The sequence below is a fragment of the Rhinolophus sinicus genome, chromosome 2, assembly GCF_057876585.1.
Source record: "Rhinolophus sinicus isolate RSI-liver-muscle chromosome 2, RSI-T2T, whole genome shotgun sequence".
NCBI lineage: Eukaryota > Metazoa > Chordata > Mammalia > Chiroptera > Rhinolophidae > Rhinolophus > Rhinolophus sinicus.
In genome coordinates, this window is record NC_142502.1 from 123,223,240 (window position 1) to 123,246,935 (window position 23,696).

General features: G+C 49.7%; 1 protein-coding gene across 8 annotated transcripts in view; it reads left to right on the forward strand.

The window, feature by feature from the left end:
* The window catches only part of CHST10 (carbohydrate sulfotransferase 10), a 28,926-nt gene extending 5,483 nt beyond the window's left edge, over nucleotides 1-23,443 (forward strand). For 2 of the 8 annotated variants that reach the window (XM_088796018.1, XM_088796014.1), the window contains exons 3-10: nucleotides 2,486-2,595; nucleotides 3,705-3,805; nucleotides 4,202-4,311; nucleotides 4,838-4,965; nucleotides 11,158-11,249; nucleotides 17,248-17,482; nucleotides 19,582-19,687; nucleotides 21,603-23,443. In XM_088796018.1, the coding sequence (XP_088652144.1) occupies nucleotides 4,265-4,311; nucleotides 4,838-4,965; nucleotides 11,158-11,249; nucleotides 17,248-17,482; nucleotides 19,582-19,687; nucleotides 21,603-22,140 (1,146 nt within the window). In that variant the 5' untranslated portion in view covers nucleotides 2,486-2,595; nucleotides 3,705-3,805; nucleotides 4,202-4,264 and the 3' untranslated portion in view covers nucleotides 22,141-23,443. Of the gene's footprint in view, nucleotides 1-2,408; nucleotides 2,448-2,485; nucleotides 2,596-3,704; nucleotides 3,806-4,201; nucleotides 4,312-4,424; nucleotides 4,594-4,833; nucleotides 4,966-11,157; nucleotides 11,250-17,247; nucleotides 17,483-19,581; nucleotides 19,688-21,602 lie in introns of those variants that run through there. The other 6 variants (XM_088796016.1, XM_074332385.2, XM_074332391.2 and 3 more) reach the window with 5 other exon arrangements.
* The last annotated feature ends 253 nt before the right edge of the window (nucleotides 23,444-23,696 follow it).

A 23,696-nucleotide genomic window follows, 5' to 3' on the forward strand; every position in this document is an offset into this window, starting at 1 on the left:
ACCCCTTGTGTGTTCCTCTCACAGCACCGCATCCCTCTTCTTGGATAGATTCTTCCGTGCATGTGGGTCTCGCCGACAGACTGCAGGCTCCATGAGGACGTGAGCCGTGTGTGTTTGGTTGGGGACTCAGTGTTACATCCCTGTACCTGTTCTGTCCGATGGGTGATGAAGTCAATAAATAATTATTTTTAGGTTGTGTCCTTCAAGGTATATGCAGGTGGTCATCTACCTCTGTTTGAGTGTCTTACGTTGTAAACTGTAGAGATACTGGACCTGAGGGAGGGGGTGTTTTGAGAAGGACCAGGCTTTCGTCATACTGGTCCTGGTTGGCTCACATACCATGTGACTTGGAAAACAAATCTCAGTTTATCTAAAATTTTAATCTGCCCACCTTTACAGCTTTTTCACTTGAATCTGTGTATAATTTTTAATTTCCTTGCTGTAGACCATGAGAGAAAAAGTTAGGGGCTTAAACATAGGGCACATCCCCCCCCTTGCCCCCCCGCGCTTCACCACGGGCCTTTGCCTCCTGACATAATGGAAGCATCTGTACGGAGCGCAGTATTTCCTTGCAGGCCACGGGTAAACACGCCTTCCCACCCTCCCCAGGCGGCCCTGCCTTTTCCTGGGCCGAGAAGACCCGTCCCTAAGCCCTGGCTGATGCTCCCACCAGAGGAGCCGCCTCTGACCTGGAAGAAGGGTGATCTCCCCGATGGAGCTGCCTGGGGAGGGCCGGGACCGGGCAGGCGGGGCACGGCGGGCTCCAGCCTGTTTGCAACACTGCATCCTTTAAAACAACTCGGGAAAGTACAGCAGAGCTGTTGGAGCTGAGTTGCTGTACATTGGTGTTTGTTACATTATTCTCTGTACTTCATGTTTTAAGTAGTCATTTTAAAAACTAAAAAGTAAGGAAGACAGAGCTGTATTTGCCAGATATTCAGATACATACGTAGTGACTTTGTCATTTCGCCCCATTCTTTCCTGGCTAGGAAAGTATTTCCCATCCTTTCCCACACTTTGCAAAGTGGTAAGGAAACTGCGGTTGGTAACAATGAGGTAGGAAAAAAGTTACACAGAAGAAATAAAATCAGCAGGGTCCGTGTATATAGGTGGCATTTTCTGGATACGTGCTTATTGCAAAAACATTTTTAAATACAGGATTGTATCCAGCAAAAAAATGATTCTACTCATCCTCTCAAGATTTTACTCTGTGCATTACACATATGTATGTGTTTACGTGTGTATATAATCACATACGTTCACACACATATAATTTTTCTTAACAAATAAGATCATACATTCAGTTTTGCAACTTTCCCTTTTTTGTTCACTGATATATCTTGAAACTTCGGATCTATGTCATTGGTACACCTTCTGGGATAGGATTTTATTTAAAATTAAAACAACTTTTTTTGGACTTCAGCAGGATTTCTTAACCCCCCAGCCATTTATGTTTTAGGTTGTGTGTCTGTTCAAATGCACGTAAGTGCCGTGACTTATAAAAAATATAACTTATTTTCAAGTAATCCTGAAGCCCTAGTAGCAGCTTCGGTTATTTTCTAATCTCAGTTAATGGATATTAAATTTACTCATATAACTGTTCTCATATGGAGACTGGAGAAATATTTTGAGGTTGAAAGGGGGCCTCTTATTGAAAGATTTTAGTTTGGAAACGCTCAGGTAGAAGGGTGGACGAGGTATCTCCCAAAGTGCCTTTCCACTCTCCCACGTTTTGCTGAGATGCTTCTTGGTTGACGCTGTCCTGCCCCCAGTAATGATGGTTGACTGACCGCACGGGCAGCACTGATCCAGCCCGGGCTTACATTCTACTCAGGGACACAAATGGCCAGCCAGGGAACGCATCCACCTGTGATGGGTGCAGTGAAGGAAGGGCTGGCTGATCGGGGAGAGCTGACTCTTCCTCTGCTGGGCCTGGGTCATGGGACAGGAGCAGGCGCTGCTGACCTCGAATTTACAGAAGCCCAGGGGCCGCAGGAGATTGCTGCCTCCCGGGCTGCCTGAGCACAGGCGCTGAGGCCTGCCAGGGGACCTGCAGCAGGGTACGGGGTCGCTGAGGCCTCTGCCTGGTGGGGGTGGCTGTGTGGAAGTCCTCCGTGAGGGCCTGTGGGCTTATACTCTTTGCTGGGGGCCAGGGTTTATGCATGTGAGGCTTTCCAGATCTGCAGCCCCCAGCAGAGTCCCTCCCAGCCTGGTCCAGAGGGGTCATGAGGGGATGAGAAGAAGGGGGAGCCTTGCAGCCTCCTCTGGACTGTGACGCCATGGCTGGGTGCTCCTGCTTTCAAATGGGGATCCAAGACTTGGGGCGGCGGGCATGGCTTCAGGGTAGGACAGTGCGAGTCTCCCTTTTCAACCAGTCCAGGTGTAGAAATCCTGTCCCTAAGCCACCGGGCTTCCTGGAGAGCACATGTCCTGGTCTTCATTTTCATGTAAGTTGTTTATTCCTTATCTCCCTACTTTTATCTAGAGGGAAGCTCAGTGGGAAGACTCAAGTTAGATCCCGTCAAAAGACTACTTCCCCCTGGAAAGTTAAACCATAAAAATCTCCTGAAGCCGGGGAGGGTGGAAGCCCCGCAGGTACGCACGTGAGAACAGAGCAGGACGCTGAGAGTGGGCAGTGCTCGCAGGTCCTGCTCACTACTCTGCAGAGGAAGTGTGTCTACGTGTGTGGGGGGGCCCCGGGGGCTCCCCTCATCCTTGCTCACTGTCCACAGCGCTTAGCAAAGCGTGGATTGCCAGCTCCAGGCCCTCACCACAGACCCTCTTCCTCAGCCTCTGCGTCTTCCCGAGAACCAGTGCAGGGGGGCGAATGCTTCTCTGTTCAGGTTGCAACCACCCCCTGGGCACCTGCCTCCTTTCTCTGGATCGTTTCCCGACCCACGTGGCCCCCACCCCTCTGTTAGAAAAGGCCTGCGTGGTGCTTTCTCAGTGGGGCACTCCCACTGTGACCAGTGAGGGTGGGTCCCACTGAGTGTCACTGTCTTGGAGGGACAAGTCCAGTGGGCTCAGGACTGCGGTGCCCTACACCCCTGGGCACAGGCTGTGCCTCACTGTTTCTAACAGGGAAGGGCTAGTAGCCTGAGTCACCTGGGATGAGTCGGGCCTTGCTTTTCCTCTCCTTGGAAAAGACCAGTCTGTCATGTTAATTGCTGGCCGCCACATTCCGAAGGGTATATGGAGGTTAAATGGGAAGGTCACAGGATGCTGAGGCACCGGCCAATTTGTGTTTGTAAAGGGTCTGCTCCAGGCCAGGTGGGTGCTGGTCCTTGGTGTGCGTTCTGTCACTTACTCCTCGTGACCACACTGGTCTCAGATGGGAAACCAAAGCTTGGAGAGACTCAGTCACTTGCTAAGTCAGAGCCCATGAGGGTGGAACCACCCAGGGCTCTGTGCCTTGTGCAGTGTGGCCTCCGGGGAGGATGACAAAGAAGAAAGGGACCCTCGGCTTGGACAGGCCTTCTGGCTTCAGGCAGGTAGAGAGGGACTGGCACTCCCCTTGTCGGGTACTGTTGCCACATAAAAGACAGGGCACCCGGTGAAATCTGAAATTCAGAGAGAAAGCAAATAGCTTTTCTTAAGTATATTTGGGACATGCAATATTTGAGACACATTTATACTAAAAAAGTAATTTGTTTGTCTTCTGAAATTCAAACTTAACTGGGTTTTTTGTTTGTTTAATCCGGCAGCCCTACTTGGGGACTCCAGGAAACTCACTGGGCCTGATGTATGGGCAGCTGCAGTTGACAGCGTGACGCACGAGCCACCCTGGAAAGGCACAGGCTGCATGGTAGGTGGTGAGCTCCCCGCTGCAGCGTGTGTTCAGGTGCAGGCTGGGTAAGCACTCAGTGGAGGGCACTTGGGGTTCAGAGGCCTGGTTCCAGTGAGATTCTAGGAAACAAACGTTGTTGAGATGAGGAGGAGAGCTGAGCACGTGGGCCCTCACGGAGCTCTGTCCCATCCAGCCTGCACAGGCTCTCGGGGTCCTCTGTCATCAGCACGTGTGGGGAGGACCAGTTCTCCCCACTGCCCAGGACTGACGGTAGCCTCAGTCAGCTGGTTTGGTGACTTTAAGTGGTTGGGTTGGCTTAAAGAAGCACTGTGTTAAAGGTGACATGAAACTCATTTTTGTCTCTCTTGCTGAGAACTGACTGTGACTTCCTGTTTCTTTACATGTCCCCTGTAGCAGAGTGTGACTTGTGTGACCTGAGGACTGACGTGGCCTGCATCTCTCCCAGGCAGTGAAAGCATGAAAAACACCCACCCCCCAGGTTCCGCACCGGCCCTTGCAGGCAAGTGAGTGGAGACAGAAGCTTCGATGTCATTTCTCCTGTTGTCCAGATTCCCTGGGTGTGGCCCCGTGTCATCAGCAAGGCAGGATTCTAAACAGCCTGCTCGTCATCCCCCAGGGTGGCTTCTGCCCTCTGAAGGGCTAGCCCATCGCAGGCCTCCTGTCCACCTGCTTCCAGGCCCTGGTGGGCACTGGGATCAGAAACGCATTTTGATGTTAGCCTGGGCGAGAGAGGAGTCAAGAGGCGAATCTGCAAAAGTGAAATCTTATCTTGCATTCCCAAACAGGTAGAAATGGCTTCTTTCCGTTTGGGGGTTTTACATGGACTTAATTATCAAAGTGATAAGGTATTATTAATTAAAAGTAAAATGTTAAGTATCGAGTCAAAATACCCTCTGTATCAAAACAACTTTTTGAAAAAAAATACTTGTGTTGATACTATTAACTGAAATCTTCTGTTGTTTTTAATCACTTTTTGTTTAATTGACGTACTGTAAGCAGTGGGTGCATTTTGCTGTGTTTTCCAGGAAGAATCACTGAATGGCTGACGTTTGACAACATGCACCACCAGTGGCTTCTGTTGGCCGCATGCTTCTGGGTGATTTTCATGTTCATGGTGGCCAGCAAATTCATCACGTTGACCTTTAAAGACCCCGACGGTAGGTACGCTGCCGTGTGGAATGTATTTGGCCAATCCAGATGCCGCTGTGATAGTTCCTGGGGACATGCATGACTGACCTGTGTCACAGAATTCAAGGACTGTCATGCCCGAAGGGGCCTTGGAGGTCACGGCATCCAGATCTTTCCAGTTACAGAGGTGCTAGGAGGAGGTGGACAGGGAAGGGAGGATTTTCCCAGCACAGCCCCGGGGGTGGGCAGGACGTGTTTTCATTGTGGGTTCTCTGGCGCCTCCTGCGTGGTGTCCCCCAGGCTCAGCATCTGGGAAGTCAGCTGACTTGGTGACGTTGTGAGGTGCTGCCGTGATCACTCAGCGTGCTGTGTGCCCGCTGGCTCTGCGTGCTGCTGGCCACATGGATGGAAGTCACCTCTGCACACCAGGACGGTGCTTTCATGTGTGTGTTGGGTGGTATCTGAGGATTTTTAACTCCCCAGGTTGATGTAAGGGTGGCGAGGGGGACACGGACAGCGCCGAGGCCAGCCTCAGCACGCCACTCCCAGCTGCTGCTCCTGGCCCCTGCTTACCTGGGCCACGGTGGTTTTTCTGGCAGATGGACGTGCTGCGTTCTCTGAAAGCCTCCAAGACTGAGCCGAGCGCTGGGAGGCTCTCTGGGTGATCCTGCTGCATGTCAGCAGCTGCAGGGATGGTCTCGCTGAACCTCGAGGTGACGCCTTTCAGGGGCAGAGTGAGGTGCGGCACAGGGGAGACGTGGTGGCTTACGAGCAGCTTTCCGTTGGCCTGAGGACGTCTGCCTGAGGGAGGACGCTTGCTTGGGACCAGGATTGTGCACAGCATCTGCATTCTGCCCCACTGCACACGTCCTCCTGCAGATGGCGGCCCCGCAGGAAAGGAGATTAGAGAAGCATCCACATGAGCAGTTTTCCCAGTTTCCTCCTGGCGGCTGTGCGGCCTGTGCCGTCCATGTGATCACAGGCTGCTGGCTCTGCTACGCCGCCGCAGAGCTCCCGTGTGTCCCTGCAGTGCTGAGGGCTGCCCCGTGCCCCCCACTCCTGCTCCCAGTCCCTCTGTCTCCAGGAACAAGGTTTGAAGGCAGATCTGCAGGCAGAAGAGGGTGGCTCTGAAATCAGCCCTGAGGGCTGGTTCTCAGCTCCACAGTTGCCACTCGGTACCAGTTACCAGGCCTTCGGGTAACTGGTAGATTACTTGGGGCCCCGACGGGCTGTTATCACAAGTACCCCTTTGTCTTGCATGGCTCCGTGTCAGAACCTGAGGGTCTCACAGCCTCGGGAGGGTGGTGTCACACCTCCAGGTGGCCAGGGGCATCACAAGTAATCACGGCTCACCCCAGGGACCAGGGCCTCTGTCAGGACAGCAGGGGCCCAAACTTGGAGGGTTGTGGGAATGTGAGACCAGGATCTCAGCCTGACAGTTTGACACTTCGCCCACTATTCCAGCGCAGTTATATGCGTCACTGAGAATGGAGGCCTCTGAGTAAGAGTTAGAGCAGTGGGTCTCCTCCCCTGGTGCCTCAGAGTCATTGAGGTTCTTTGTAGACCTCGCTGCTTGGGTGCAACCAGAGAGAGACCTAGTGACTTAGAACCTAGAAGTGGGGCCCAGTGGAGAACCCCAAGTGTACAACAAAGCTGGGAAATCAAAAGAGCTGCTGAAAATATGAAATCCGTGTTACTAAGTCCACACATTTTATTCACAATTCCTTTAAATGTCACCTCCTGGAAAGGAGGGCACTTAAAAGTCAGGTCATGATGTTAAATTGTTAATTGTTTATTTTGTCTTAAGAAGTAGGAGAATAGGTAATGTATTTATGAGACTTCCACCAAAAATAATTACTTCGATGTGTGTTTCAGTCGTAATATTCTGTGGCAGTATAATCTCTAAAAAGCACCTCATTCCTCAGTGGTATCTGATAAATAAGTGATTATTTTGCTTTGATGTGGCAAGTTTTATGCCGAATGTTTTCAGAGAAGTGTAGATGCTCAGAGGGTTTTGTGAAGGGGAGCAAAAAATTAGAGGGAAAGAAGGGAAAACCTGTGGAGAAGGAGAAAAGCTTTACGTAGGATTTTCCCCCCGAGAAGAGACCTGAGGTGGGCCTCATGCTGCTCCGCAGCCTGTCCAGCTCAAGGCGAGCGGTGAGTCCTCATGTGCTTTGAGGTTCCATGTGATTGTGTGAGGGCTGTGGGCATGGGCCGCTCCAGGTGGGAACGTCAGAGCTGGCGCACACCTGGCCCCACCCCCCCTTCCCACTCGGGGAGGCATGGAGAGGGCCCCCCAGGTGTGTCCCTGGTGAGGGCCGTGTCAGCCCCGCAATGGTGAGCTCAGAGAGAGAACCCTTTGTTGTCAGGCCCACGGCATAGCCTGGCCTTTCCTGACCACTGAGGATCTTACCCAATTGTCCCTAAGTACTTGGCTAGAACCACAAAGATGGGTGTTGATTGGCTGAGTTCTGAACAAAGGCAGCGAGCCACACGCAGGGTCTTGCCAGTCTGGATGGTTGAGCACCTGGGAGGAGTCAAACACTCAGCCCCTGGAGGCCCGGGCGGGTGTCGTGGCATCTCCTGCCCCTGAGCACTGGCACTTAGTGGGGACAGTCCCTTAGCCTTAGGGCCCCCTCTGTCTGGGGCAGCACTTAAACCCCCAGCAGGAAACTGAAAGAGCTTTGTAAACACATGTGGCCATGGGAGATTTTCTCATGTGTTAGAATGTACTTCACTGGTGTTCGCAGTCCTTTTGCTTTTGCACCAAGAGCCCAGTGTGGAGTATCATCACGAGGAAATAACTGACGACACAGTGTATCTTGTGTGATGAAAGTCCACTTCCTGTACCGCAGATGCCGAGTCCTTGGTCTCAGCGTCCAGCGGCTGGTTGTAATTCGGCTTTCTGTGGGGCTGCTCCTGGCTCTGTCCTCCGGGAAGTGGGCTCTGTTCCCGAATCCCTCGGTGGATGTGTGTCTCCTCAGCTACCTGTTTCTAATAATTTCTCTGCCAGTTAGGCCGATAGGAAGAGCAGCTTGGTCTTGAACTGCTGTTTAAGGCAGCGCTTACCTTTTTTTAAATAGTATTACGGTCTTGCTTCAGTTCAGCAAGGAAGCCATGGTGATATTTGTGGCAGTGACTCATCCTTGGTTAACAAATTCATGTTGAACTAGGGTCAGATGTTATAACTCGACTTTATTATTCGGAAATAAATCCCATTCAGTGATGACAGTTCCATGGCGTGGGATCCTGAGACTTGAAATCAGAAATGACATCCTTGTACATCTGCTGTGCTACTACTATCTGTGTGACTTCCTCTTCCAGTGTTTTGCCTGCACTGAGCCCCTCAGCTTGACTGTCCGCTGCTGTAGAGCCCATGACCTGACTGTCTTTGCCCAGCGTGCGATAGAATGGTGGCCCTGGGTGACTGGCTGCACAGCATGCCTGGGGAGATGAGTACCTGTGAGCACTTCTAGGAAAACTAGGCAGTATGTCCCCTGGCAAATTGAAAAACGTTTTGTAAAACATTATAAGTATAACGATGCCTGTAACCAAAGCGAGCTAACGCTTTATGAAGAAACCTGGCCACTCCTGGAGGATCAGAATCCTTGGTCCGGAAGCTGGAGTCTTGCTCTTGAGAGTCAGGGTGGGGAAAGGAACCACTCTGTGATCACAGTGGGCGTAATGGCATCTGCTGAAAATAAATGGCTGTCGGCAAAGCAACGGAAAAACCAGACATAAGTTGTGCTGTGAGATTTTTTGACCCTGGTTGAATCAGGGCCAAGGGGAGTAGGGGAGCGAATACCAGGAGGCTTAAAATCATAAAAATTGGGAGATGATTGGCCGGTGTGAGACGTTCCATAGCTACCGAAGCCTGTTCTGTGTGCTTCTGAGTGTGTGAAATAGGTTACTTGTCAAAAATTCATCGTAAGTCGATTGTTTAGAATTCAGGAGACATTGTCCTATGTAAAATGTTGTTAAGGAAGCTTAGGCTTCTACGAAACCCACTGAACCTGCAGCAGAGCTAGTAGTAGAAGACGCCGTTGGAACAGGACATGACCACATGGGAGTGGATTGTGACCTTTTTATTAGCACATCAGTGCTTCAGGATGACAAGAGGGACAGATGTTGGTCCCTCAGCCCTCAGAGCATTCAGCAGACGGCGCTGATGCTTTCCTCTGCTTTTGCACCGTACACAGCACACTTCGTCCTCATGCAGGCCCAGAACAGCTCCTGTGCACAGCTTTGGTTACTTGCATTTTAACTCAAACAGAGAAAATGGGGAAAAGATTTCAGTGGGGTTCATAAGGGTGTGTGGGAGAGAGGTTTATATTGGAGCAGGTAACTCAGAGGGCGATGGGCAGATGGGATCCCTGTAGTCAGGATGCTGGGAAGGTGTTTTCTGTGCAGGGAAGACATCAGGTCACAGGTGCTGTTCTGCCTGGGAAGGGACGGGGGAGGGGGGGAGCCGGGGGGGGGGCAATGTTTAACAGTAACCTGGGCAGGGGGTGCTGCAGGACAGTGTGCAAAGGGTTGGTGTTAGCGACCTAAGAGGAGTAGGTTTTGATTTGTTTTAAAAAATGAACTGCGCCTTTGTTCGTGCTTTGTTATGCTGATTTTTAGGCTTTTATTTGATATCTGTTCTTTCTAATTACATAGTAGGCTTTGCAAAATTTTGAAAGTAAATGTTTCTTTGATTGTAGAGATCTGAAAATTATCTTCAAATTCTGCCCCAGAGGTTTCCCAGAAATCAGTTTGCTGTAAATTATTACTCTGGACTAGCATTTTGTCTGTAGGGTTTCTCTAGTCTCACCTCAGTTCCCATGAATTTTTAATGAGTAAGCACTAAATGTAACTTCTTTTTTCTTTTTTGATTCAACTTTTTATTTCGAGAACATTGTGCAGTCACGTGCAGTTGTAAGAAGTAGCAGAGAGAGTTCTGTGTCCCGTGACTCAGTTTCCCCCAGTGGTAGCAGCTTGCAGAACTATGGTGCAGCATTGGGGGCAGGGTTTTGACATTAATACAGTCAAGCATCCCATCTGTCGTCCATTTATAGCTACACTCTCCTCCCTCTCACATTTCTGGGAGAAATGCTATACACTCAGCTATACACTCTATAACCCGCCCCTACAACCACTAATCTCTCCTCTCAACCATTTTGTCATTTCAAGAGTATATGTAGTATGTGACCTTTTGGCACTGGCTTTTTTAACTCACCATAAAAAAAAAAAAAAAAAAAAAAATCCCTGGGGATTCACCCAACTTGTGTGTATCAATAGTTTGTTTCTTTTTATTCCTGAGTAGTAGTCAATGGTGGAAGTACCCCGTTTGTTTAATCGTTCACCTGTTGAAGAACATCTGGATTGTTTCCAATTTGGAGCTATTACAAACGTAGCTGCTCCAGACATTTGTGTGCAGGGTTTTGCGTGAACTTGGAAATTCTCATTTCTCTGGGATAAATGACTGGCAGTGCAGTCGCTGGGTCACATGGTATTACATGTGTAGTTTTTAAAGAAATGACCAAAGTGTTTTCCAGAGTGGCTGGACCATTTTACATTCCCACCAGCAATGTATGAGTGATTCACTTTTCTCTGCATCCTCACCAGCATTTGGTATTTTCACTATTTTGTTTTTTAGGCATTTTGATAGGTATGTAGTGGTGTCTCACTGTGGGTTTAATTTGCTTTTGCCTGATGGCTAACAATGTTGAACATCCTTTCATGTATTTATTTGCCGCCCATATATCCTCTTAAGTGAAACGTCTGTTCATGTCTTGCCTATTTGCTAATTGGATTTTTTCTTTCTTTCCTTTTTTACTGTTGTGTGTTGAGAATTCTTTTCATAGTCTAGATACTACTTACTCCTTTGTCAGATATGTGGTTTGCAGATTTTTCACCTGGTCTACAGTTTGTTTTGCCATGCTCTTCATGGGTGTTTTGCAGAGTAAATTTTTTATTTTGAGGAGGTTCACGTTATTAGTTTTTGCGAAGAATTTCTCCTATGTTTTTAAGAAGTTCTGTAGTTTTATGTGCCTTTAGGTGTCCAGTTGCTCGAGCGCCATTTGTTGAGAAGACTTCCTCCTCTCCTGAATTGCTTCTGCACATGTCAGATGCCAGTTGGGCATGTTTGGGTGGATCTGTTTCTGGGGCCTCTTTTCTGTCGCAGCAGCCTGTGTGTCTACTCCTCCATGACAAGATGTTCTAACCTGTCTGTCTCCTAGCCTACAGTGCCAAACAGGAGTTCCTGTTCCTGACAGCCATGCCGGACGCGGGGAGGTTGCCAGGAGAGAAGCACGTCCCTGAGGAACTGAAGGTGGGCACAGCAAGGCAGGGGCACTGTCCCCTCCAGCCCGGTCAGCAGAGGAGCAGGGCCACCTCTTCCCATTCTTACCAGTGGGGTCTCCCTCTCACCTGCTACCTGCCTGCAGTCCCTGATGCGTGGGCACTAGCTTCTCCTCCCTTTGTGTGCTCATCAGCTATTTCCACTTACCATTGTGTTCTGCTTTGCAGTCACTGCTTTTGTCACTTCTGCATGTTTCTGCTCATCTTTTTAGCTTCTCTTTGGGGGAGGCACGGCCACATCTATTTTTGTGTCTCTCGCAGTGCTTTGTACATCACGGCTGCTCTGTAAATGTTGATTGTGCTGAATTCCTGACCAGCCGAGAATGAGCCTTGCCAGGGGAGTGCAGGGTGTTGGGCAAGGTCAGGAGAAAGCCAAGAGCATGGGAGAAGATCTGCCCCAGAATCATGGAAATTTAGAGTTAGAAGGGGTCTTGGGCAGAAGAGCTTTAGTTCAGCCTGGGAGTGCTGTGGATGACAGAACTGAGTTTAGGAAAAAGGCTGATCTTCCCAAATTCCGCGGGAGTTAGTGGCAGCGCCCAAGGCTGCTGACTTGTCCCCAGCCTTCACCTTCCGTGACATTCTGACCCAGATCTTTCTCCCCAGGCTCCTTTTGCACATAAATCCCTCGCCATCCCTCAGCCAAAATGAGGGGTGTCCTCTTAAGATCCCCTCTCACATGTTGACCCCCCCATTCTGGGTCTGGAAGATTTAGGGTGCAGTTGTGCCGGAAGGAATGAAGTGGGTAGAGCAAACTCTGAATAGGTAAATCAGCCCAGAGTTAAAGCACAGAGAAGGGACAGTTCCTGTCGGTGACTTGCAGTGTAAGGACAACAACTTAGAACCCCGCAAAGGCTAAAAAGCACGCACCTGGCCAGAGTAACGTGCTGCTGGCGTGAACTGCACAGGACACGGACGGAATAAAGATCCAGTCTGCACAGCTCCTATGAGATGGGCCTGCAATGTTGCTTCTCGGTTAAGATGTGTCCCAGGGCAAGGAGTGTGCGGATGGACAGAGATAAGAAACAAACCTGTAGGAAATAGGAGGGTGGCTCTAATAGGAAGAGATAAGGAAGTTGATGTTTAGTGACTTGGATCAATAATGACACCAAGGAAGGGTGAGAGTTTTGCAAGAGGAGTAAAGAAAGTGCTTTGAGGCAGGGCACCGCTTGGATGCTGCAGCAGCAATGATTGCATAGGAAAAAACAGCATCCTGGGGGGGAGGCGCGCGTTCCTATAAAGACTGTTGGCCTCCAGGAGCCACTGTGGCTGAAAAGACGACACCTCCACGTGCGTTACAATTTACAAAGCACTTCATTGGGTTTGACTATGTCGTGGACAGAAAGTAGTGGGTCTGGGTTTTCGGCTCAGTACTCTGTCTCCTCCTGCCGCCCCAGCCCATTGATTCTCATAACACTCAGCTGCAAGGAGAAAACTCATATAAGGAGAGGGACATGGGGACAGCAGTCAGACACAATTCTCTGAGACCAGGAGTCATCAGATGACGTTAAACTCAGCGCATGTTTTCCCAAAAGAAAGGTGATTTTTGAAGGAGACCAGGATGCATAGCTTACCTTTAAAAGTTTATTTTGTACATAATGTAGCTGAATATTTGAATGGGAGATAGTAGGAAATGGTATCAGATATTAAAATTGGTTTTGTATATGTGCAAGGAAAAAAATAGAAATCGCTCTTAGTGAGAGAACACACCTGACTGAGAACGATTATTTTCTTTGTATTTAATATTTAAGCTTGAAGAAAAGCAAATTTAAAAGTGACAGAGATTTTCCTGCAGTTTCTCAGTAGAACTTGTGTGGAGGTGCTGCCCCATGATGCACTGCTCCTTAGTGTTATTTGTGATTGGGATTAGATCTGAGATTTAAAAACATTGGAACAGACTGAGGAGAAAGGAGAGACTCACTGGATAAGTGAGCAAGTGTTGGGGTCCATGAGAGAATGAGGTTGCGTTAGACCCCATTTATCAAAGCAGGAAGGCAGGTGGCTGGTGCTGGTCCCTGGAGACGTGTGAGGTCCCGGCAGCTGGCGGTGCTCTTTGGGGAAGAACAGAGGTCCGTCTGCAAAGGAGCAGAGGGGGTAGGTCTGCAGTGCCCACTCTCACTTCCACAGCGTCTTCACCTCAAAAAGTAGCTGTTAGGAATCCCCAAGACATTCTTCCCTCCACCAGGAGCACCCAGGAAATTCTGTCAAACACAGGAGACAGCGAGAGTGTCCTGGACGAGGGCCTGGTGTCAGGGAGTTTGGTTCGAGTAGATCCAGGAAGAAGAGCAGGGAGCGGGTGGTGGGGGGGTTAGGGTTAGGGGTAGGGTATTTCCAGCGCGCCTGTTCTCGAGTGTTCTAGAAGGCTTACATCCTTTTCCCATGTTGCAACTGGCCCAGTCCCTCGGGGAGGACAGGTTGATACCATTGCACCATTAATGGATTGTCTGGCAAGCCTAGAGCATTTTAACAGCTATAATAACAAGGGCATTTTGGCCCATTTAATAAAGTTAATTTAGAAGAACCATCTGCTTTGAAATCTTGGGGAGAAGTTCTGTGTGACTTTAAGGGAATAAATAGACATAGCAGAAGAAACATTTCAAAATGCTGACAAACAGGATCATACCTAGAGGTGGCCAGAGGGGTGGCAGTGGAGGAAATGGCCACCCTGCTCAGAATTGCCTTTCCCTCACCTACACACACACACACACACACACACACACACACTCACTCACAAATGCGTGTGCGCGTGTGTTCTTACTCAGTGGAGGCTTTCCCGGTGTCTCCACGAAAGGCTGTGACTGTCTAAGCACAGAGTAAAGACTCAGTAAATGTTTGTCATACAAATGGTTCTGCTCCCTAACAAAGCAGTAGAATTCTGAATTGAGCATTAATACACAGCCTCTTGTGTTACAGACATTCTGAGTTCTAAAGCTGTGCTGAAGGGTCTGTGCCATAATTGGGAACGGGAGCTTTTTTGGCTTTTTTTAAGTCAACGTTCTTTTGAGAAGGAAAATCAGATGAGCCCATCTTGGGTCTTCCTTGCCAGCTGTAGGATTCATCTCTGATTTACTGGGCAGTGCGAAGGCCCTGAGGAAGACTTCAGGAAGTGGCTGGAAAGAGTGGTTGTCACGCTGTAGAAAAAGGGAGGAAGGGAAGGAGAGAAGGGGCCTGTGGATGGAAAGAAAGGGACACACCAGCCCTGCAAGGAAATCCAGAGGGGGCTCTGGTAGAGGGTTGTGGTTCTACTTAGTGGAAGGTTGAGCTGAAGGAAGAGAGAAAAATGCTGTGCTGTCTTTGCAGAGCCGCCTTTGGATACAGAAAATACCCAAATATGGTAGAAATAATTAATGGAGGACTTTGAAGAGCTTTCTAGAACTTCCTAGAAGTCTTTTTACATGCCGCCCCCAGCCAATATTTTTAAATCGAGTATTTTACTAAGAAGTAATATATACTTGTGTATTTTTAAAAATACACAAAATTGAAATTAAAAAACATCAACTTTTGTATATTTCCTTTTTCAAAACCATTTGTTGAGGCGTTATACATGTAGACACACACACACACACACATATATATATATATATACACACACACACACACGTATATATGTACAAGGTGTGATTAAAAGATAATGGTGAATGTTTAAATTTAAAAAATTGTTACAGTAAAAAATACATTGCCATTAATCCCCCTCAAAATACTCCCCCTCGCTTCTAACACATTTATTCCATCGTTCTTGCCAATTTCTGAAGCAGTTCTGGAAGTCCTCTTTCGTGAGTGTCTTTACTTCATCCTCCATCACAGCAACGCTCCATGTCACACATGGCTTCTGGTACAGCAATTTCTGTCAAATAAAAACATTACGGTGTGTCCTCATCCACCTTATCCAAACCAGATCTGGCACCGTGTGACTTCTGGCTCGTCCCCAAAGTCAAAATGACCATGAAAGGTACACGTTTTTTAATCAATTCAGGACATCGAGGCAGCCACAACAGTGCAACTAAAGACACTCACGAAAGAGGACTTCCAGAACTGCTTCAGAAAATGGCAAGAATGATGGGAAAAGTGTTTTCGAAGCGAGGGGGAGCATTTTGAGGGGGGTTAATGGCAATGTGTCTTTTACTATAATAAGTTTTTTTTGTTTAAACATTCACCATATTTTTTGATCACACCTCATACACACATATATGTATATATGTATATGTGTGTATATATGTGGTCTGTGATTCCATTTCCCCAAGATAAGCACACAGTTACCACAGTTATGTTTCTCTGTAACTGTTGAGGAAAGGGCAGGGTTTTGCTTGGCCCCTTGTTGCACCAGAGTCTAGCCCCTGTGGGTGATGCTGGAGCTCCTCTCATAGGCCTGCTACTGTGTTTCCCCGAAAATAAGCCCTAACCGGAAAATAAGCCCTGGCATGATTTTTCAGTGTGACGTCCCCTGAACATGAGCCCTAATGGGTATTTTGGAGCAAACATTAATATAAGACCCGGTCTTATTTTCAGGGAAACACAGTAACATAAGGTATTTTTTCCCTCTGTCTTAAATAAACTCCTTCCCCACCCAAACATCCCAATGAAAGGACATTTCCTGAGTTGAGGCTGTAGGTGGAAAGGGCTCACTGCCTTCCAGGCAAAATCAGTGAAAAGACCCACACTGACATACCCTGGTAAAATGTTGAAAGTGCTAGAACCATAAGAGGAAAAATGCTACAAGCCACTCAGGTATTTAAAAATGGGTTGCCTAGAAAGAAATGACAGTTGGGGGGTGAGGGGAGTCATGGACTTCTCTGCAGTAGTCAGTACGCAGTGAGGCCTCAATTCAAGAATTTCTTGTGGAGAACTGTGACTCCAGTATTTTCCTCGAGTTGTATTCTATGTGAAGGCAACAGAGGACCTGTCTTAGCTGCACATGGGCTAGAAGTGCCACTGACTATATCCTTTTTTTCTTTTTTTTGAGGGGGGGGGGAAACCTACTCAAAGACCTATTCCAGATAATGCAGAGATGATCAAAACCTCACTTCGAAATGCAGACATCACAGAATAAAAGCAGCACAGCTCTTCCTTCATGCAGCTAGGGTCCTAGCTCAGAGCCCCAGCCCGACGCTGTGCTCCCAACTGTCCTGCAGACTCGGTGATCATGGGGGTGGGTGTTCAGCACGCCCACCTCTGCTTGCTTTTGGGCTCACTCTCCTGGTAGGCAAGGGTTTCTGGCATCACAGCCTGTACCCCACAGTGCATACACTTTGCTCACCTGGTTTGACGACTGGAGGACAAACCAGCGCCAGTGTGCTCCTGCACTCGCTCATGGGGCCTAAACCTCTGTCCCATGGGCAGGAGTGCCGAGCAAAACCTTCCCCCTCCTTCACTAGCATTACAGAGAAGCAGCGTGATGTTCTGGTCACTGAGGAAATGGAGTCATGCGTTCTGCATTTTTAAAACGTAATGACCTAAGGTATTTTGTTTTTTAATAAACCAGATATACTGTTTCAATAGACCAGATATACTGTTACACCAAAATATCTTCAGGACAGTCACCGTGTGTGTAAACAGTTTGTCCTTAGGTGTAGTCCACACATGCACACTCAGAATCACATGAGGGTAATGCGAGGAAGAACGAAGGGGGCAGAGACTGGCCTTCACTAAAACCCCCGAGTGAAAATATCCCGCTGTTTCTGGGAAATGATGGGCCATATGCCATCAGCAGAGTGACAGGCAGACAGCCTACCCATCCGCTCCTGGGTTTGTCCAAGCTGAGGCTGAAGGAATGAAGGTTCCCTGTCTCTGAGCTCTGGTCCGACATACCCTTAGAGCCTAATCTCAGGCCCCCGAGGGAGACTCAGGCCAGAGAGCCCTGCTGTGTTTGTGAGGCCGCTTCTCTGGATGACCTGGCGGTCTCGGCAGGGCCTCGTGGGGGCCTCCTGTCTTCTAGTAATGAAGCCTGAGCGCCTTTTGCCTCCTGTTCCTTGCAGCCGACTGGGAAAATGCTTTCGGACAGCCGGCTTGTTCAGCCCCTGGTCTATATGGAGCGCCTGGAGCTCATCCGAAACGTCTGCCGGGACGAGGCCCTGAAGAGCCTCTCACACACGGCAGTGTCCAAGTTCGTCCTCGACCGAATATTCGTCTGTGACAAGCACAAGATCCTTTTCTGCCAGACTCCCAAAGTGGGCAACACTCAGTGGAAGAAAGTGCTGATCGTGTTAAATGGTGCGTGCCGCAGTGCTGTGCCGTCGTCCGTGGGGTTGGGCCCGGGAGGGTCACTCGGGGCGTCTCCCGAGAGGGCTGGTGACCTTACAGAGAGTTCTCTGATTTTCCTGTCGGTATTATCCTTCAAGAGTTGGTTCATTCAGATCCTGCCTGTTTTCAAAGGGCCTCCCCGAAGGCCAGGGTCTCCTCACTTCTCACTGCAGGGTCCCCATCTCAGGCAGCCTGCCCACCCAGCAGAGTCATCCTTCAGAGTCATGGCGTTGCTTCTTACTAGTCACAGGCTCTGTCCTTGTAAGTCAAGGGTCCAGGGTCACTGAGCCACCAGGAAGCTGCCCCCACAGCTGCCTTTCCTGGAGTGAGAAGAGCCCACACACAGTGCCTGGGAGGGGAGCCCTGCCGGTGGGTCTGGGGGCGTCTTCACCCGCAGACAAAATATTCTGTGCCACTTGGGTAAGAAGAGATGGTTCCCATTTCACAGCGAGCGTCCATATTCAGAGGGTGTGTCTGCCTTGTGTCAGGAAATCTGATGTTTCCTCAGGAACAAATTATGAGCAAAGTGACCTCATACACTACAGTTTTGATTACTTACCATGCTTTTCAGACACTGTTTATTAGTTTAAACTCCACTTTGAACTGGTCCAAGATCATTATGGGCTCTGCTGGTTAAATTCAGCTTGAAAAGACCCCGAGTTGCAGACCACAGCAGTTGACTCCTGGATCAAGCATGAGACCTGGGAGCACGGAGGGAGGTGGCCCCTGCTCTCTGTCCTCCTGCCTCCCCCTGCTGCTGCTGCTCTCAGAGACAGTGCTCAGCTTGCTGTCATTTGGCCTTTTCACTGCTTGGTTGGAGAAAAGCGAGACACTGGCCTCATTTTTTGGTATGCAGTGAATGTGCTTCTTGAGTAATCGGACAGCATGTTGGATTTTTGACGTTGTAGACTGAGGTTACAAATCAAATTTAAAACAACGAATATATGAAAGTCTTAACAAATCTGCTACCACAGCATGAAGTATCAGCTGCTAAGGAAGAAAACACCCACTTACAAGGGCAGGACAAAAAGAGGAGTGGGTCTGCCAGGTAGTTTGATAGAAAACGGGCTGCCATTGTGGCTGTCTGCCGTCGTCCCTGGCCCACCTGGGTGGGGACAGGTGCCTGAGCAGGTCCGGGTGCACATCTGCAGAGCTGGTTCATTTCCAGCCTTGCTCATTTCACAGCCCTCCGCAGCACCTAGCACAGCCCTGCGTTGGTGTGTGAGTGTTTGGGGGAGGAATGAATAGAACAGACAAGGCTGTGGCCGCTGCTGAGATGGCCCAGCGGAGATTCTTCCCTGCCAGACTCGGCATGTAGCACAAGATTAACACGGTGGACGTGAAGGTGGCAGTGGCCTGGCTAAAACCTCCGGTCATGCCGCTTCATTTCCATTTGTGTCAGTTGAGAAAAGAGGAGAGAGTCTGCTCCGCGCACCATCCCAAGGCCAGGCCCCCCAGGCTCCTCATCAGCCTGGCTCAGGCCCTGTGGCCCCTGCCCCTGGCCTGTGTTCTCCTCAGTCATTCCTTGTGCTCCTGCTTCAGCGTCACGTCAGCCCCACCACATAGCCGGATAGTCCCAGCACATCCCTGCCCCGTGCCAGTCAGGGTGCTGTGAGGTTCCCGAGGAGCCACCTGAGGCGTGGGGGGCGGGGGTGCTGGGAGCACCTCGCCTGTTGGGAGGGTGTTGTGGGCGTAGTCTGGCATCTCCCCTGTTTCGTAGTAGAATAAGTACCCTGGTTTTTGACATTCTGTCTGCACGCAGGGATCTTTCTTTCATGGCCGTTTTAACCCGGATGCGTGCGTTACCAGTAGATGCTGCCCTTATCTCCTTCCCGTGCTCCCTCCCTCCCTTGACCTCCCCCTAACGTGTTTCCTTGTTGGCTTACAGATTGCCAAAAGCTTTTCTTCACTCTCTCGTCCTGCCAGGAGAAGCCATGGGAATTCAAAGGCCTTGCCGTGGATTTCGGGAATGGCTTGTGGGGAATGTGGGTCCAAGTTAAGAGATGGGCATCTTCGTTAAGGGTGGCACTGAGCCAGCCAACTCACCTTCTCTCTTGTTTACTTCCCAGGAGCCTTTCCTTCCATCGAAGAGATCCCTGAAAACGTGGTTCATGACCACGAGAAGAACGGCCTTCCCCGTCTCTCCTCCTTCAGTGATGCAGAAATTCAGAAGCGGTAGGGGCAGTTTCCTACAGGAGGGGATTTTGCTATTACAAAACCCTGGACACGGTGCTGTACTTGCCAGGTACCCCACAGTGCGCCAGGAAATCCTGGGGGCTCTTGGTTTGCATTCGTGAGAGACAGCTGAGTACACCCGGCGTTCAGTGCCTTTAAATTCACAAATCTTGATGAGAATTTCAGAACGCCTCTCTGCCCTCACCTTCACGCAGTCCTTTAAAATGAAAGTTTGGTCATTTTCTTAATAGAAATGAGTGGTCGTTTTTGCTCTGCTTTGGTTGTGTTTTATGGACTCCTTATTGAGTGTGCTTGTTATTTCATGAAAAAGGGATTTAGGTGGCAGGGAAACCCCACTTCGTTTTTCATTTTTCCCAAAGGCATTATGCCTGCTTCCAACCGTGGCTGCCTGAGGGGTGGTGTGGACTGGGCCCCACACAGACCCAAGAGGCAGACCCCAGCGATCACGGCAGGAGTGGACGCTGGCGTTTAAAAAATTACTTAGCTAATAAATTGAAATGTTCTCTTCATTAGCTATGAAATGGCCCCGTAGAACAAGGTTTAAAAGGAATAAGAATGTCAGGGATCCACCAAACTTTGGCCTCTTGCTCCCCACCTGCTTTTCAATCCTTCTGCCCCAGTCACCCGGTCTTCCCAGCTTGTACAGAACCTTCAGGTCAGAGGTGCTCCCGGGCCAGGGCCTCCTGCCACCCTCCTAAGCACTCCTGGGGCCTTGTGAGGGAACGGCTGAAGCCGTGCGGAGCCTGAGCGTCAGCACAGCCTAATGACAGCGGTGTCCTCGCTGTGCTGTCACCATCACTGCCGCAGGCCCTCCCAGTGTAATGACAGCGTTGTCCTCGCTGTACTGTTACCGTCACTGCCATGGGCCCTTCCAGCGTAATGACAGCGGTGTCCTCGCTGTACTGTTACCGTCACTGCCATGGGCCCTTCCAGCGTAATGACAGCGTTGTCCTCGCTGTACTGTTACCGTCACTGCCATGGGCCCTTCCAGCGTAATGACAGCGGTGTCCTCGCTGTGCTGTCACCGTCCCTGCCACGGGCCCTTCCAGCATAATGACAGCGGTGTCCTCGCTGTGCTGTCACCGTCCCTGCCATGGGCCCTTCCAGCGTTATGACAGCAGTGTCCTCCCTGTGCTGTCACCGTCATTGCCGCGGGCCCTTCACACTGGTGCCACTGCGCCACCGCTGCCACTGCCCGCAGCTCTCCCAGGCCACCTTTCCTGCCAGCTGCAGCCTGAAGCCTTGCTCGCCCATGTTCTCTTACCCACCCCCTCTTATTTTCCCGCCCGTGTCCTGTCAATTTTGAATTGAGTTTTTAAAGATAAACCTTTAAAGTAACTTTCTCTGGCCTCAGCTGTTCCTGACTCAGAGTTCCTGCCCTTAGGATTTTCTGCCCAGAAACAAAACTTTTCAACATTCTTAAAGTTTTGAAATACGTAAAACAAAACATGGTTAAATAGATGCTTTCTCAGTGATCCACGAGGACAGGTCCTGTGGCCTTAGACAGTTAAAGTTTCTTTTCTTTTTTTTTTTTAATTAAAGTTTATTGGGGTGGCAGTTATTAGTCAAGTTACATAGATTTCAGGTGTACGATTCTGTAATACATCATCTATGTCTCACATTGTGTGTTCACCACCCAGAGTTAGTTCTCTTTCCATCACCGTATATTAGACCCATGTCCTCTCCTGTAAAGGCATTAATGACAGGATCTGCTTTCGGATGACGGCTGAGTGAATTAAGTAAGAGATGCATGTGTTGCACTGGTGTTGGGACCCCGTGAGGATTCAGGAAGCAATGATAGCTGCTCCAGCTGTCCTTTCCTCCCCCCACCCCCACAGCTGTTGCCACCAACAGCATCAGCTTAACCTCGTTTCTCTTCATTTTTTTCCTTTAGCTTGAAAACATATTTCAAGTTTTTCATCGTAAGAGATCCCTTCGAAAGACTGATTTCTGCGTTTAAGGATAAGTTTGTTCATAACCCCCGCTTTGAACCTTGGTACAGGCATGAGATTGCCCCTGGCATCATCCGGAAGTACAGGAGGAACCGGACGGAGACCAGGGGCATCCAGTTTGAAGATTTTGTGCGCTACCTGGGCGATCCAAACCATAGATGGCTGGACCTTCAATTTGGGGACCACATCATCCACTGGGTGACATACGTAGAACTGTGTGCACCCTGCGAGATAACATACAGTGTGATTGGCCACCACGAGACCCTGGAGGACGACGCCCCATACATCTTAAAGGAGGCGGGCATAGACCACCTGGTGTCGTACCCCACCATCCCACCGGGCATCACCGTGTATAATAAAACCAAGGTGGAGCTCTACTTTCTGGGCATCAGCAAACGAGACATCCGGCGCCTGTATGCTCGTTTCGAAGGGGACTTTAAGCTCTTTGGGTATCAGAAGCCAGATTTTTTGCTCAACTAATGCATAGGACTGTGAATTCAGATATCTTTGTTAGAGCAGAGGCTGAGCAGGTGGAGATCCGAGGACAGAAAGGACACTCCTTGGAAGACTCCTGCAGTCTCCAACGGGCCCGTGTGTGCCTCAGCCGGTGAAGCTGCACCCTGACCGTTACGGCTTAGTTTGAACATCAGGTGCACTGAGGGCCTCGCCCACCACCCCTGCCAATGCCATTGTGCTCTCCTTAGAAGGGGAAAAGGACAAAACATTTGCAGCCTGACAGACCAGGAGGAAAAATTATACAGCGTTAGGAGTCCCTTCCCTTAGCTGTTAAGGAGGCGGGCAGCTCCCCTTGCAGCTGCCCTGGATGGTGGAGTGGTCCTGCCTGTCACCCAGGGATTACAGGAATGGCACCCAGTCCTTTCAGGAGACATGAGAAGCTAATGGTTCACAGAAATTGCAGGGGCTGATACAGGACCACATCTGAGTAATAAAATTACACCTCTGGCTTTCATCTTGGCGCTGCTGTAACCACAGAGGCAAACCATTTTTTCCATGACTATCTTCCTATGAAATTCAGTGGTGAGCCGAGGGCACTTTTTGGCAATCCATCCGTCCAGAATACATGCCTGTGTACCGCTAGTCCCTATTTGTGAACCTCTGCCTGCCAAGTGATTGTCTCATTCAGCCCAAGAGATACAATTTTGGAAACTGAGGGGAGTGTAGGTTCTTTCGACCCGAGAAGGGGAACATCTTTGGGGGTTTTAAGAGAATGTGGCACAGCAAAAGGAAGAGCTGGTTGGGTTCTGGCGCTCGGCTGCTGTGGATTTGGGCATGTCTGTCCTGATCCTTGTCCCCCTGTCATCTTCGTTCCACCTGGGGGGGCAACGGGGGCTTCTCTGCCTGTCTCCTCCAGGGCAACCCAGACAGCTTGGCAGCATTGCAGAGTCAGCGTAGTTTACGTTTCAGTTTCTTTTCGTCTCAGCAAAGCGCTAACCACTGGACAGACCCCTTTCTGATCATGCGATCATCCCAGACTCTAAGTTGGATAACGAGGTTCACCAGCAATAAAACCCTGGACAGAGGCAGCCTCAAGTAACGCATCTCCCATGCACCGAGGAGCAAGCCACGGCCACCAGATGCCATCTGACCATGAGGGCCCTTGAGATACGGGACAGTTTCCCAATTGAAAAGACCCAAGTGCCCAACTCTGTGCATTGCCCATGAGCCCAGCTTTTCTTCCAGGCAGCCTCAGACTTCCCTTTCTGAAAAGGGCTGCTTGAGTTTGTAAATGTGAAAGTAAAATAAAAACATGTGCCAAACCTGACCTGTGCTCCAACTCCAGGGAAGGTCCTGTGTGGCCATGCACGGTCCCCGAGGCCTGGCAGCAGTGATGGGTGGCGCAGGCCTGCACGGATGGCTGCTGGTGACAGGACCGTGGAGGGAGGCAAGGCCCAAGTGCGACCGACCGCAACCTTTATTGGGGGTGGGGGGGGTGGCGGGTCAACAGTGTGATACAACCTCTCACCCTCAACTGACACACAGGATGTAACGTGCGTTACTTTTCTATAAATTTTTAG